The 16,028-nt window shown below is 43.3% G+C and overlaps 1 protein-coding gene across 4 annotated transcripts in view; it reads right to left on the reverse strand.

The window, feature by feature from the left end:
- atr (ATR serine/threonine kinase) overlaps positions 1–527 on the reverse strand; it is a 118,791-nt gene extending 118,264 nt beyond the window's left edge. For all 4 annotated transcript variants that reach the window (XM_068042581.1, XM_068042582.1, XM_068042583.1 and 1 more), the window contains exon 1: positions 345–527. In XM_068042581.1, coding sequence (XP_067898682.1) covers positions 345–403 — 59 coding nt within the window. In that variant the 5' untranslated portion in view covers positions 404–527. The remainder of the gene's footprint in view (positions 1–344) is intronic.
- Between the last annotated feature and the right edge of the window lie 15,501 nt (positions 528–16,028).

Below are 16,028 nucleotides of genomic sequence, written 5' to 3' on the forward strand. Positions count from 1 at the left end.
ATGTATATTCCTCCCAAATCACCGAATAATAAAATTTTAATTACATTATGGGCTTTGTGATTGACAACGTGCATATTAACTGTTAGGTTGTGTAACGGCACTCAAAATAAAATATTGTTTACATTTGAGATTAAACCAATTCGGTTTTACTTATTTAAAAAAGCTTTTGAATGAAAACCAAAGATAAGATCGATAAAGAGTTAATGTATCTTATATGAGGCCTGTCAGTGAAAGGTGCACTGAGGGCTGAGGGAGGTTCTGATAGTACTGGAAAAGCCTGCAGTCTGGGCCTACAATTAAATCAGCACCGGTTTATCCTCCATGTCCATCAGTGCAGTGCTCACCTCTCCAACTCCCGCAGAGCCGGCAAGATTGAGGCCATCTCCAGCCCCTGCTCAGACATCTTCAGAACCGTACTCGCCTCCGTAACAATCTCAGCGACTTATTATTCATATATTCCTATAAACCAGTAAATCTCAATTGGCCCATTGCCGACAACCCTGAAACTACAACCCGCGCCCGCCACTTCTCTGACCCCGCCCACTACGGGGTCACCCAGCCAGGGGAAAGGGGCGTGGCTCTACCCGCCTGACTCCGCCCACCCCCAGTCATCCAGCCAGGTGGAAAGGGGTGTGCTTCTGCCCGCTGACTCCGCCCACTCCCCAGTCATCCAGCCAGGGGAAAGGGGTGTGGCTCTGCCTGCCTGACTCCGCCCACTCCCCGGTCATCCTGCCAGGGAAAAGGGGTGTGGCTCTATCTGCCTGACTCCGCCCACTCCCCAGTCATCCAGCCAGAGGAAAGAGGTGAGGCTCGAAATGCCTGAGTCCGCCCATCCTCCCAGTGTTCGCCTGGCGTGGGAAAGGGAGAAGTTTGTAAGGGGGATTAGGGTAGTTTCAAACCATTAAAATGCATTAAGGTTTGGCAAGGTTTCAAACAATGAAAGGTACATTGACTCGATTTCAATATTTCTTTTGGGCCTCCTTATCTCGAGAGACAATGGATACGCGCCTGGAAGTGGTCAGTGGTTTGTGAAGCAGCGCCTGGAGTGGCTACAAAGGCCAATTCTAGAGTGACAGGCTCTTCCACAGGTGCTGCAGAGAAATTTGTTTGTCGGGCCTGTTACACAGTTGGCTCTCCCCTTGTGCCTCTGTCTTTTTTCCGACCAACTACTAAGTCTCTTCGACTCGCCACATTTTAGCCCCGTCTTTATGGCTGCCCGCCAGCTCTGGCGAACGCTGGCAACTGACTCCCACGACTTGTGATCAATGTCACAGGATTTCATGTTGCGTTTGCAGACGTCTTTATAGCGGAGACATGGACAGCCGATGGGTCTGATACCAGTGGCGAGCTCGCTGTACAAAGTGTCTTTGGGGGTCCTGCCATCTTCCATGCGGCTCACATGGCCAAGCCATCTCAAGCGCCGCTGACTCAGTAGTGTGTACAAGCTGGGTATGTTGGCCGCCTCGAGGACTTCTGTGTTGGAGATACGGTCCTGCCACCTGATGCCAAGTATTCTCCGGAGGCAGCGAAGATGGAATGAATTGAGACGTTGCTCTTGGCTGACATACGTTGTCCAGGCCTCGCTGCCATAGAGCAAGGTACTGAGGACACAGGCCTGATACACTCGGACTTTTGTGTTCCGTGTCAGTGCGCCATTTTCCCACACTCTCTTGGCCAGTCTGGACATAGCAGTGGAAGCCTTTCCCATGCGCTTGTTGATTTCTGCATCTAGAGACAGGTTACTGGTGATAGTTGAGCCTAGGTAGGTGAACTCTTGAACCACTTCCAGAGCGTGGTCGCCAATATTGATGGATGGAGCATTTCTGACATCCTGCCCCATGATGTTTGTTTTCTTGAGGCTGATGGTTAGGCCAAATTCATTGCAGGCAGCCGCAAACCTGTCGATGAGACTCTGCAGGCACTCTTCAGTGTGAGATGTTAAAGCAGCATCGTCAGCAAAGAGGAGTTCCCTGATGAGGACTTTCCATACTTTGGACTTCGCTCTTAGACGGGCAAGGTTGAACAACCTGCCCGCTGATCTTGTGTGGAGGAAAATTCCTTCTTCAGAGGATCTGAACGCATGTGAAAGCAGCAGGGAGAAGAAAATCCCAAAAAGTGTGGGTGCGAGAACACAGCCCTGTTTCACGCCACTCAGGATAGGAAAGGGCTCTGAGGAGGAGCCACCATGTTGAATTGTGCCTTTCATATTGTCATGGAATGAGGTGATGATACTTAGTAGCTTTGGTGGGCATCCAATCTTTTCTAGTAGTCTGAAGAGACCACGTCTGCTGACGAGGTCAAAGGCTTTGGTGAGATCAATGAAAGCAATGTAGAGGGGCATCTGTTGTTCACGGCATTTCTCCTGTATCTGACGAAGGGAGAACAGCATTTCAACGGTCGATCTCTCTGCACGAAAGCCACACTGTGCCTCAGGGTAGACGCGCTCGGCCAGCTTCTGGAGCCTGTTCAGAGCGACTCGAGCAAAGACTTTCCCCACTATGCTGAGCAGGGAGATTCCACGGTAGTTGTTGCAGTCACCGCGGTCACCTTTGTTTTTGTAGAGGGTGATGATATTGGCATCGCGCATGTCCTGGGGTACTGCTCCCTCGCCCCAGCACAGGCATAGCAGTTCATGTAGTGCTGAGTGTATAGCAGGCTTGGCACTCTTGATTATTTCAGGGGTAATGCTGTCCTTCCCAGGGGCTTTTCCGCTGGCTAGAGAATCAATGGCATCACTGAGTTCTGATTTGGTTGGCTGTATGTCCAGCTCATCCATGACTGCATTATTCCATTCAGCGAAATAAAAACAGGAAGTGTTGAAAATACTCAGCAGGTCTGGCAGCACCTGTGGAGAGAGAAACAGAGTTATCGTTTCAAAGACAGTTGACTGTTTCTCTCTGCACAGATGTTGCCAGACCTGCTGAGTATTTCCAGCAGTTCCAGTTTTTATTTCAGATTTCGAGCATCCGCAATATTTTGCCGTTATTTCGTTCACGGAATCACAGAACACAGAATTGTTACAGTGCAGAAGGAGACCATTCGGCCCGTCATGTCTGCACTGGCTTTCAGAAACAGCAATTCACCTAGTGCCACTCCCCTGCCTTCTCTCCATAACCCTGCACATTCTTCTTTTTCATAAAACTGTTTAATTCCCTTTTGAATGCTTTAGTTGAATCTGCCTCCACCACAATCTCAGGCAGTGCATTCCAGACCTTAACCACTCGCTGCGTGAAAAAGTTTTTCCTCATGTCGCTTTTGCTTCTTTTACCAATTACTTTAAATCTGTGCCCTCTCGTTCATGATCCTTTCAAGACTGGGAACAGTTTCTCCAAATCTACTCTGTCCAGACCCCTCATGATTTTGAATACCTCTATCAAGTTTCCTCTCAGCCTTCTCTTCTCCAAGGAAAACAGTCCCAACTTCTCCAATCTATCTGTGTAGCTGAAGTTCCCCATTCCTGGAACCATTCTCATGAATCTTTTCTGCATCATCTCTAATGCCTTCACATCCTTCCTAAAATGCGGTGCCCAGAACTGGACGCAGTACTCTAGCTGAGGCCAAACTAGTGTCTTATCCATGTATATACAAGTATATGATATTCAGCGAATATCTTAACATAGAAACTTCAAGATGCTTCAAGAGAACGAACGACAAGCGTAAGGGTTTGAGGAAGACTTTGAAGGCAGGCATATTCACGTGGTATGCCCACATTGCAGCCTTGTACAGCATAGGCTACATTAAAACAATAAACTCTAATGCCTGTGTGATGTCCTTTGCATCAATGCAGGAAGCACCTTATAACTGCAGTTTCACTGTACAAAACTGCAAATGATATTAGGCCCTTGAACTCAAGAGATGTTCAGGGTATATGAGGAAGTTGGAGAAGTCTAAGATTCGTGATGAGGTCAGAGAATGGGGGATTTGAACAGGACTGGGACCAATAACCTTGCAGGAAGGTTTGCTAGTGCTGTTGGGGTTGGTTTAAGCTAGATTGGCGGGGGATAGGAACCTGAGGGCTGTTTCAGATAGGACAAATTCAGGGCAGGAAATGGGAAGCAGAAAATTAGCGAGTGACTCTAAAAGACAGAAGAAGCAAAGGTTAAAAAGGAATTTGTCAGTGTTAAAAGGTATTTATTTCAATGCAAGGTGCATTTATCCAAATAAAGCCGATGAGTTGAGGGCACAGAGAGACACATGGCAACATGATATCATTGCTACTACAGAAACTTGGCTTAAAGAGGGGCAAAAATGGCAGCTCATCATCCCCAGACATAGAGTTTTCAGGCAGGATAGAGAGGGAGATAAAAAAGGACAGTGTATAGCATTATTGGTTAAAGAGTCAATTACAACTGTGAGGAGGGATGATATCTAAATGAATCATGACATGAGGCCATATGGGTTGAGCTCAGAAATAAAAAAGGGACACCACACTCCTAGGAGTGTACTATAGACCCCCAAATACTAAGAGGGAGACAGAGGAACAAATATATAGGCAAATTTCTGTGGGGATTTCAACTACCCTAATATCAACAGGGATTCAATCAGTGTGAAGGGCACTGAGGGCACAAAATTCTTGAACAGCATTCAAAAGAACTTTTTTAACCAGCACATAACAAGCCCAATGAGAGGGAGCACAATTCTAGATTTAGTCTAAGGAAATTAAGCTAGGCAAGTGGATGAAGTAGCAGTAGGTGACCATTTTGGAGAAGTGACCATAATACAGTTAGATTGAGCATTATTATGGAAAAGGACAGAGATAGAACAAGAGTAAAAGTTCTCAATTGGGGGAAGGCAAATTTTACAAAGCTGAGAGATGATCTCGCGTAAGTGGACTGGATACAGCTACTTGAAGGAAAGTCAGTGGCAAACCAACGGGAGGCATTCAAAAGCGAGATTCTACGGGCATAGTGTAGACATGTCCCCACAAAAAATAAGGGTGGTACTGCAAATCTAGAGCCCCCTGGTTATCTAGATGCATACACGGTAAGATAAAGCAGAAAAAGAAAGCTTATGACAGTCACAAAAAAACTTACTACTTTAGAAAGCCTAGAGGAGTATAGAAAGTGCAGAGATGAAGTAAAAAAAGGAAATTAGGAAAGCAAAGAGAGGGTATGAAAAAATATTGGCAGGTAAAATCAAGGAAAACCCAAAGATGTTTTATCAGTACATTAAGAGCAGGAGGAAACTAAGGAAAGGGTGGGGCCTAGCAGAGATGTACAAGGTAACTTATGCGTGGATGCAGAAGATGTGGTCAAGGTTCTTAATAAGTACTTTGTCTCTGTCTTCACAAAGGAGAGGGATGATGTAGACATTGTAGTTAAAGAGGAGGAGTGTGAAATATTGGCTACGACAAGCATAATGAGAGCAGAAGAACTAGAGGGTCTGACATCCTTGAAAGTGGATAAATCACCAGGGCGCGGATGGATTGTATCCCAAGTTGTTAAAGGAAGCCAGGGAGGAAATAACGGATGCTCTGTGGATCATCTTCAAATCGTCATTAGATACAGGCGAGGTACCAGAGGATTGGAGGTCTGCAAGCATTGTACCATTGTTTAAAAAGGGTGCAAGGGATAGAACAAATAATTATCGGCCAGTCAGTCTGACCACGGTGGTGGGTAAATTATTAGAATTAATTCTGAGAGATAGGATAAACTGCCACTTAGAAAGGCACGGATTAATCAGGGATAGTCAGCATGGATTTATTAAGGGAAGGTCGTGCCTTACTAATTAATTGAATTTTTTGAGGAAGTAACAAGGAGGATTGATGACGGTCTTGCAGTGGATGCTATCTACATGGATTTTAGTAAGGAATTTGACAAGGTCGCACATGGCAGACTGGTGAGAAAAGTAAAATCCCATAGGATACAGGGGAATGTGGAGAGTTGGATCCAAAATTGGCTCAGTGACAGGAAACAAAGGGTAATGGTCGACAGATGTTTTTGTGAATGGAAGGCGGTTTCCAGTGGCGTTCCAGAGGGCTCAGTGTTGGGTCCCTTGCTGTTTGTGGGATATTAATGATTTGGATTTAAATGTGGGAGGCATGATTCAGAAATTTGCAGATGACGCAAAAATTGGCCCTGTAAGTTGATAGTGAAGAGGATAGTTGTAGACCCAGAATTATATCAATGGTTTGGTTGAGTGGGCGGAATAGTTGCAAATGGAATTCAATCCGGAGAAGTGTGAGGTAATGTATTTGGGGAGGGTAAACAAAGCAAGGAAATACACAATAAACAGGAGGATATTGAGAAGGGTAGAGGAAGTGAGAGATCTTGGAGTGCATGTCCACAGGTCCCTGAAGGTGGCAGGACAGGTAGATAAAGTGGTGAAGAAGGCATATGGAATGCTTTCCTTTATTGTACAAGGTATAGAATACAAAAGCAGGGATGTAATGCTGGAACTGTATAAATCGCTGGTTAGGCCACAGCTGGAGTATTGCGTATAGTTCTGGTCAGCACATTACAAGAAGGACATAATTGCTCTGAAGAGAGTACAGGGGAGATTTGCAAGAATGTTGCCAGGGCTTGAAAGTTGCAGCTATGAGGAAAGATTGGATCGGTTAGGGTTGTTTTCCTTGGAACAGAGGAGACTCGGGGGGTGACTTAATTGAGGTGTACAAAATTATGAGGGGCCTAGATAGAGTAGACGGGAAGGACCTGTTTCTCCTAGTGGAGAGGTCAATTACCAGGGGGCACAGATTTAAGGTGATTGGTAGAAGGATTAGAGGGGACATGAGGAAAACCTTTTTTCACCCAGGCGGTGGGTGTCTGGAATTCACTGCCTGGACCAGTGGTGGAGGCAGAAACCCTCAACTGATTTTAAAGGTACCTGGATCTGCACCTGAAGTGCTGTAACCTACAAGGCTACGGACCAGATGTTGGAAGGTGGAATTAGATTGGGTGGCTAGTCACCCTGGCTCAATATTCCTGGCTCTAACCTGCTCTTGTAGCCACAGCATTTATGTGGCTGGTCCAGTTCAGTTTCTGGTCAATGGTGACCCCCAGGATATTGATAGTGGGGGATTCAGCAATGGTAATGTCATTAAACATCAGGGGGAGATGGTTATATTCTCCTTTGTTTGTGATGGTCATTGCCTGGCACTTGTGTGGTGCGAATGTTACTTGCCACTTATCAGCCCAAGCCTCAATGTTGCCCTGGTCTTGCTGCCTCTGGGCATGGGGCTGCTTCAGTACTGAGGAGTCGTAAATGGTGCTGAACATTGTGCATCATCAGCAAACATCCCCATTTCTGACCTTATGATGGAGGGAAGGTCATTGATGAAGCAGCTGAAAATGGTTAGGCCTAGGACACCACACTGAGGAATTCCTGCACTGAATCTGGTAAATCTCCTCTGCACCCTCTCGAGGACCCTCACATCTTTCCTTAAGTGTGGTGACCAGAACTGGACACAATACTGTCATTGGGGCCTAACCAGAGCTTTAAAACGTTTCAGCATAGCTTCCCTGCTTTTGTACTCTGTACGTCTATTTATGAAGCCCACGATCCCATATGCTTTACTAACCACTCTCTTAGTTACGTCCTGCCACCTTCAAAGATCTATGCACATGCACCCCCATGTCCCTCTGTTCCTGCACACTCTTCAGAGCTATGCCATTAAGTCTATGTTGCCTCACCCTAGCCCTTCTGCCAAAATACACAACCTCACGCTCCTCTGTATGAAATTTCATTTGCCATTTGTCTGCCCATTCTGCTCGCCTATCTATGTCCTGTTGCAGACGATTCGTATCATCCTTGCTGTCTGCTGCTCCTCCAAGTTTGGTATTCCAAGCTCCAAGTAATTTATGTATAGCAGAAAAAAACAATAGTCCTAGTTCTGACCCTTGGGGAACACCATGCCTACCGTCCTCCAGTCTGAAAAACAACCATTTACTACAGCTCACTCTTTTCCATCCTTAAGACAATTTTTTATCCAATTAGACACTAACCCTCCTATTCCATGAGCCTCAATTTTGTTAACCAGCCTTTTATGTGGAACTTTGTCAAACGCTTTCTTAAAATCCATATAGATAACATTCACTGCATTGCTTTCATCACCCTTCTCTGTTACTTCATCAAAACATTCAATTAGATTAGTCAAGCATGATCTTCCTTTTAAAAATATGTGCCAGCAATCCTTAATTAAATCAATCCTCTCCAAGTGCCTGTTGATTTTTCCCCCTGATTATTGTTTCTAAAATCTTAGCCACCACTGATGTTAAACTAACTGGTCTGTAGTTGCCAGGACTGTCCTTACACCCTTGCTTGAATAATGGTGTCACATTTGCCATGCTCCAATCCTCTGGCACCTCCCCCGTATCCAGGGAAGATTGGAAAATTATAGTTAGCCCTTCCGCTTTCTGCACCCCCACTTCCTTTAGCAACCTTGGGTGCAAGACATCCTAACCAGGTAACTTATCCACCCTAAGCATAGCCAACCTATCCAGTACCTGCTCACTCTCAATTTTTACCCTATCCATTGCCTCTATTCTCTCCGCTTCTACGGATATTTTGTCAGATTCCTCTTCCTTAATAAACATCAATACAAAGTGCTCATTAAGTATTCTAGCCTTACCCTAGCCTCTAAGCATATATTACCTTCTTTGTCCCGAATAGGCCCCACTTCACCTCTTACTACCCACTTACTATTTACATTCTGGGAGAAGATTTTTGGGTTTCCATTTACGTTGACTGCCATTCTATTATCCTATTCTGTCTTTGCCAGTCTTATTTTGCTCTTCACCTCCCCTCTTAACTTATTGTATTTGGCCTGGTTCTCACTTGAAGAATTCACCTGGCATGCATCATACACCCTCTTTTTTTGTTTCACCATAATCTCTATCTCCCTTGTCATCAAAGGATGCCTATTTTTGGTTCCCTTACCTTCTGCCCTTCTTGGAATATATCTAGTCTGTACCTGAAGCATCTCTTCTTTAAAGATAACTCATTGTTCCGTTACAGTTTTGTCTATCAGTCTTTGGTTCCATTTTATCCTGGCTAGGTCCCCTCATCACATTGAAATTAGCCCTCTTCTAATCTAGCCTTATATTGTTCTTTGCTTTTCTGCATTACGAGTCTAAACCTTATGATATGATGATCACTCTTACCCAAGTGCTCCTCCACAGACAGTTGGTCCACTTGGCCCACCTCATTTCTCAGCACCAGATCCAGCAATGCCTCTTTTCTCTTGTGGCCAAGAACAAGCTGATCAGGGAAGTTCTTCTGAACACAATCCAGAAATCCACCACCACCCCCCACCCCCACCCCCTACCCCCAGCCTTTCCTTTTACTCTAAAATTATCACAATTGAGTTGGGTAATTAAAGGCCCCCAATATCACCACTCTCTATAGTTCTTGCAGATCTCTGTGATTTCCCTGCAGATTTGCTCCTCTGTCTCTCTTTCACTATTTGGAAGCGTATAGAATACTTGTAGTAGCGTGATCATACCGTTTTTGCTTCTCAGCTCAAACCAAATGGATTCTGTCCTTGCACCCTCAAGGAATCCTCTCTTTCCTTGACGGGATTCCTTGAAGGTGCAAGGACAGAATCCATTTGGTTTGAGCTGAGAAGCTAAAAGGGTATGATCACGCTACTACAAGTATTCTATATGCTTCCAAATAGTGAAAGAGAGACAGAGGAGCAAATCTGCAGGGAAATCACAGAGATCTGCAAGAACTATAGAGAGTGGTGATTTTGGGGGCCTCTAATCATTACTGCCACCCCATCTCCCTTTTTTCCTTCTCTATCTTTTCTGAACAATTTATTTCCTTGTATATCAAGCAACCAGTCCTTACCATTTTTAAGCCACATTTCTGTTATTGCCACTGCATCATATTCCCATACTGCAATCTGTGCTTGTAGCTGACCAACTTTATTCACTACACTTAGTGTGTTTACTACATGCATTGTAATCCTGTCTTTGTATTCCTCATAGTCCTTCTCAGTCTGCTCCCATCTAATATGGAACTACTTCCTTCTCTAGTACTGTCCAACACTCTCACATTATGCAACTTACTTATCCTTTCTACTTCTATATGCTGGTGCCCATCTCCCTGCCAATTTAGTTTAAACCCTCCCCAATCACACTGGTGAACCTCCACACAAGGACATTGGACCCAGTCCTGTTGAGGTGCAACCCGTCTCTTTTGAATAGGTGCCTTCTGCCCCAGAACTGGTCCCAATGCCCCAAGAATCTGATGCCCTCCATGCACCATGATCAAGCCATGCATTGATACTCCCTATCTTTTTATTTCTACTCTTGGTAGCACGTGGCACTGGGAATAATCCAGAGATTACTATCTTCAAGGACACTACCTTCCTCCCTAGCTCCTGAAAATCTGACCACAGGACCTCAATACCTGCCCTTGCTATATTGTTGGTACCAATGTATGCCACAACTTTTGGCTCACTCCCTGCCCCTTGCAGAATATCATGCACCCTTTCTGTGATGTCTTTTAACCTGGCACCAGGGAGGCAACACACCATGCAGGACTCACAATGACAGTTACAGAAACGCCTGTCGCTCCCCCTGACTATGGAATCTGCCATAACAGCTGCATTTCTACACTTTGCTGCTCCCTCCTGTACAGTTTCTTGCCCATTGGTGCCATGGGCAGTACTGAACTCTTTCAGGGTATCAACACTCTCAGCAGTCTCCAATGCTGAGTACCTGTTTGACAGTGGCACACACCTCAAAGACTCCCACACATCTCCTGCCTTTTCCTAGTCTTCCAGCTGGCCACCCACCTAGTATCCTGAACTCTTACTTCCTGCAGGGTGACCACCTCCTGGAAAATAGGATCCAGGAAACTCTCCTGCTCCCTGATGCTTCGCAGTGACTCCAGCTGCCCCTCAAGCTCAGAAATCCTGCGCTGAAGCTGATTCTCGGACTGTGACCCCTAGTTCTAGGCAGTCAGTCAGCCAGGAAAAACAACATTTCAACATCTACCCTGTTATCCCTCTAGAAATTTTATACATTTCAATGAGATGACCTCTCATTCTTCTGTACACGTAGGAAAAAGCACACTGAATGCATGAAGGTTCCAGCTCAGTGTCTCTTCATTCCACCTGCACCAAACACTTGTGAAGAAAAAAACTTATCTTAAAGAAACAAACTTATTACAGTAGTTGACCGTTGATTGTCACCCTGAAGCAGGAGAACCATTGAGAGTTTAACTGTTTTGTTTTGAATCAACAGTGTTGCAGACTTGTTTGTTAAACAATGGGACACAGGAATGGCTCACTTCAGCAGGAGTGCAGGTTTGTGATTCTGAACCTTGCTCTCATGCCCTCTTATCCCACACTTCGCAAGGGGGTTTTAGATTTAAATACTGTCCTTGAAGCACTGCAAGAACGAAGTTGAGATCCGGCGTGCTCATGGCCCTCCTGTTGCTAGATCCATTTGAAAGCATGAGTCACAGATTCCCCTAATATTCAGATCACCACACGCATCTTCAGCATCTCAGGGCTTCTCAATCTCTGAGGCTTCCTATCTGCCTAGCTAGTCCTCTGTGGTCCTTGGTAGCACACCTCAATTCCCTCTTGCCGGCACTGTTTCCCAATGGCCATTGCAGACCTTAGTCTGATCCCTCCAGCTCTTTGTGACTGTCTGGCTCCACCCCTGAGCCTGACAAAGACTACTCCAGTCCTGAAGTGATTTATGACTTTAACCCCTTATAGGGACTAAATCAAATCAGGAGTACATCCCTATGAATCAATCTTCTTTAATTAAGCTCAAACCAGACAAATTCCTGTAGACACTTATTTGAGTCCAAAGAATTGAACTAGCTTTCCCTCAAAGAAAGAAAACTAACAGAGAATATTACCATCTTTTGGATAGCCGTTTTTTAATAATAACGGCTAAGTCATAAATATCCCAGATATTATAATGGTCTGGGAATCTCTCTTTAATACGTATCTCTCCAATTAAAGAGATGATTTATTAACTTTTATATATTTATTAAAGAATTTAACATGCAATACACTTTTATGTGGATAAGTATACCACAGTATCAAATATTACACTAAGAGATGTAACACATAATCTTATTTCTAACATAGAATCCAAAAGTTTAGCCTTGCTAATGTTATAGCAAAATATCTTAGAATATCCATCAAAATTTAAAGTAAACTTTTACCTCAAATTCCCCAAGTAAGGCATAGGGTGAGAAATATTGTTTGAGGAATTCAACACTTCTAATTTTTTGCTTCAGAGCTGCTCATGTTTATACTGTTTCTAAGGTGTCATATGACCTCTTAGCATATAGGTGTTATCTTTCTGTGTGTGTTTTCTTGCTTTCAAGATCTATATTTGGTAGTATCATTAACTAACTCTCTACTTAATGTTTTACTGGAATTCCTCTGCTCGTGAAGTTGTGAGCATTTATCTGGTCAAAATGTTTATAATTGTGTTTACTTGACCTCTTTTTCCTGTTAGTCCATTCCATTTATTCTTTTATTACCTATAATCGCCCTTTTTATGGTAACTTAAAACAACCCTTTGAACTGATTTGTCTGCAACCCCATAATCTAATTAAGTTAATTGCTACCTCTTACTGATGTCACACAGGATATTTCAATGTGTGTTTTATCTTTTAAGTCCCTGGCAACAGAGACACTGAAGTGGATTTCCCACCTTGAAAAGTTGTTTCTAGTTGATAACAGGGACCTTGAAATTTTTAACTCTACGTTCTTAAAGGGGAATGTCAGTGAGTCTTGAAAACTGACCATTTATTCAATCTTTAATTCTAAAAGGTATAATATATTAACTATATCTAAAATCTACCTAATCAAGCCTATTATGCCTATATTCCATCACACCCCCTTCTTGATCTCTATAAAGGCGAACAACAAAAATAGCTTGTTTAAACTGAACAATGCCTAAAATATAAACGCTCAATAAAGTGTCATAACCTATTATGTGAAACAGTGTAATAATACAAATGACTACATTGACAACAATCATTGTCCGCATTTTTAAAGGAATCATCTAAATTTTCCAAAAATAAATCTTATATTTCTATCACAAAGTTCAGAATAAAACTATACGAAGTATCGGTGATCTGAGGTCGTAAAATGTCCAATAAGATGACTGTATCTCGACATGTCGCACATCAATGATCCTTCGATGAAACCATGTGATGAGGTAGAGAAGTAAGGTTCCATAGCTGATCTTGAACCGATAAAGTCCCATTGAGATAACTAAAATGTGCTGAGGTTACCTGGATAAAAGTGTTATTCAGAACCTGATTATCTTTATAACAGGTGTACTTTCCATCAGAAGCTAACTTGGCGATACAAAGAAGAGCCATTCCGCCATGTCTTCCTTAGTACCATCGCACTCTTCCAATGTTCTAATGAAAAGAACATCACTTGCATTATCTCCCCTCCAAAGTCACTCAGGGCAAATGCAGTAAAAAATTTTATTTCTGCTTCTCTGCAAGAAGTCACATAGTGTGAGGTGTTCAAGCAGTAAGACATCTCTGGCATGTCACATGCACTGCCTGTAGCCGGAAGACCTGTAACAAAGAATCCTCCAGTACCTTAATCCTTGCTTTATGCGAGAGCAAATCCCATCACTGGGAGTCTGCAGTACTTCATTCCTTTCCCACAGTGTTCCCTTCTTCTGTTGTTGTCACTTGACTATCGTTTGTTGCGCCGATCGTGGTTCCCTGTGAAACCAACCTTAGAGGCGCTGCAAGGTCCTGCATGGGGGAGCAAGTTATTGACAGCAGTTGGTTGCAATTTGATTAGCGCTGTTCCCGATGCCATCCTCCAGGCTGGGTCCTAAAAGAAAGTGTACGACTGCACCTTGTACTGTTCCTCCATTCTGGTATCCTTCAGGACACCTCTTCAGGTTGTCGACAGAGACAATTTTTAAAAATTGCTTGCCATTCGGCTGGTTAGCAAATATTTTGACAGTTCTTTCACTAATAACATAATGTATTTGAACAGGTTTCTTCCACTAAGGTCTCAAACCAGGTTTCTGTTCAAACTTTCTCTCCTGAACCCACTTCCCCGTTACAGGTTGCAAAGTTTTGTTAGTTATCTGTTTTTTGTCTATTCTTCTCTCTGATCCTCTGATCAATTTCATGAATTTGATCTGTTATTTCTTGTTTCAAATCTAATTGTTGCTGTCGGGTCAAGGAGTCAGTAAGCGTAGAGGCAATAAAAGAACCGCGAGTAAGTGGTGTATGCATTTCAACATCATTCATTAAATAATACGGCATTCTAGAGAACACTGCCCCTGATGCACAGATGGCACATTATTTAGTGATAACTGTACCTGCAGAATGATGGCAGCCCACTTATTCCCTCTGATTCTCAACAGTTTGGTCAATACCTTTTTTACTTCCTGGTTTTTACGTTTCACCAGTCCCGCTGACAGCGGATGACTCAAGTGTGCTGTGCTCTAACCCAATCCCCCTGTGCACACAATAGTCTTTGAAAACCTTGGAAACAAAGGCTCCGCCTTGATCAGAGTGTAGGATCTTGGGTGCACCAGCTACAGTAATAATGTCAGTAATAGCATTGACAAGTGTGGTTTCCGAAATAGGTTTAGTGGCGACCAGCCAGCAGAAAGAAGTGCAGTCATCAACACAAATGAGCACATCCCCATTGATGGGGGTAGTGGTCCAATGAAATCAACAAAAAAATTCTCCATTGATTTATTAGGCTTCGCAGTAGCCAACAGTGGCGGTTTAATAAGTGACGATTTGTTGATCAATTTACATGTCTCACAATTTGCCACGTATGTTTTACAGGCTTTAAGCATGCCTGGCCACCAACATAAAGAAGTCAATTTGCAGAATGTTGTTCAGGCACCACTATGTGTCTGGCCTATACCCTCATGAGCTTCTTTTATAAGCTGTTCTCGTTTGTGATTCGGGGGTACTTTCCAGACACCCTTGGGCAGTTTAACCAGTACAATACCAGTCGGGGTCTCCGAATAGTAGTACTTTGATGGATAAAAGCAAAATACTGCGGATGCTGGAAATCTAAAATAAAAACAAGAAATGCTGGAACCACTCAGCAGGTCTGGCAGCATCTGTGAAAAGAGAAGCAGAGTTAATGTTTCGGGACAGTGACCCTTCTTCGGAACTCTGTAGTACTCCGAATAGTACTCGGAACTCCGAATAGTAGTACTTTGATGGATATTGTTTTGGTTTCTCTTTCGATGGGTCTAATACCTGAATCAGTTCCTCATCCTGATTAGCTGCCTGTTCTGTCCTAGTGATTACATTAACTGTGGCAGGCCTCTCTCGAGGTGGTGTCATGCAGAGTGAATGTTTTGCCTGTCCATTTGCAAGTCTTTGAATGTACTGAACCAGTGCTATGCCCGGGTACATGAATTACCTGACAATTACGTTTCTCCTTTCACAAATGGAAAATATCTTCCCACAATGACTTGTGTTTTATGCGTTTACTTTTGTGATTGGTAAAGCCTGTTTACTCCCTGAACACAAGGTTTTGGTTATAAGCCCGTTTTCAATAGTCACTATCTGTAAAAATTAATGCAGGCTTAATGGGCTCTGCCTTTTCAAAAGCGTACCATAATGCTGCAGCTTCAGCATACTTAAAATGTGTCAGGACCTAATCTCAACTAGGATTTAAAGTGAAAATTTAAAATTTCCAAACGTCAAAAGTAGAATGAGGGAATGCAGATTTAAGATCCACAAACCGTGATCAAGAGTTTGCCGTCTCTAGGTTTTTAAATCAGGGTCTTAATACCACTGACAGTAAACATTCCTGCCATACTTACAAATATAAAATAAATATTAAAGATTAGCATATAAGTACAGGATTCTGTCAACAAGAAGACCATGTTTTTGGGCGCCAAATGAAGTGATTTATGACTTTGACTCCTTATAGGGACTAAATCAAATCAGGGGTACATCCCTGTGTATTTCCTTTAATTAAGTTAAAACCAGATAAATTCTTATAGATACTTATTCCAAAGATTTAAATTAGTTTTCCCTCAAAGAAAGAAAACTAACAAGAGAATATTACCATTTTTCGAATAGCCTATTGTTAA

This window comes from Heterodontus francisci, chromosome 11, assembly GCF_036365525.1.
Source record: "Heterodontus francisci isolate sHetFra1 chromosome 11, sHetFra1.hap1, whole genome shotgun sequence".
Classification (NCBI taxonomy): domain Eukaryota; kingdom Metazoa; phylum Chordata; class Chondrichthyes; order Heterodontiformes; family Heterodontidae; genus Heterodontus; species Heterodontus francisci.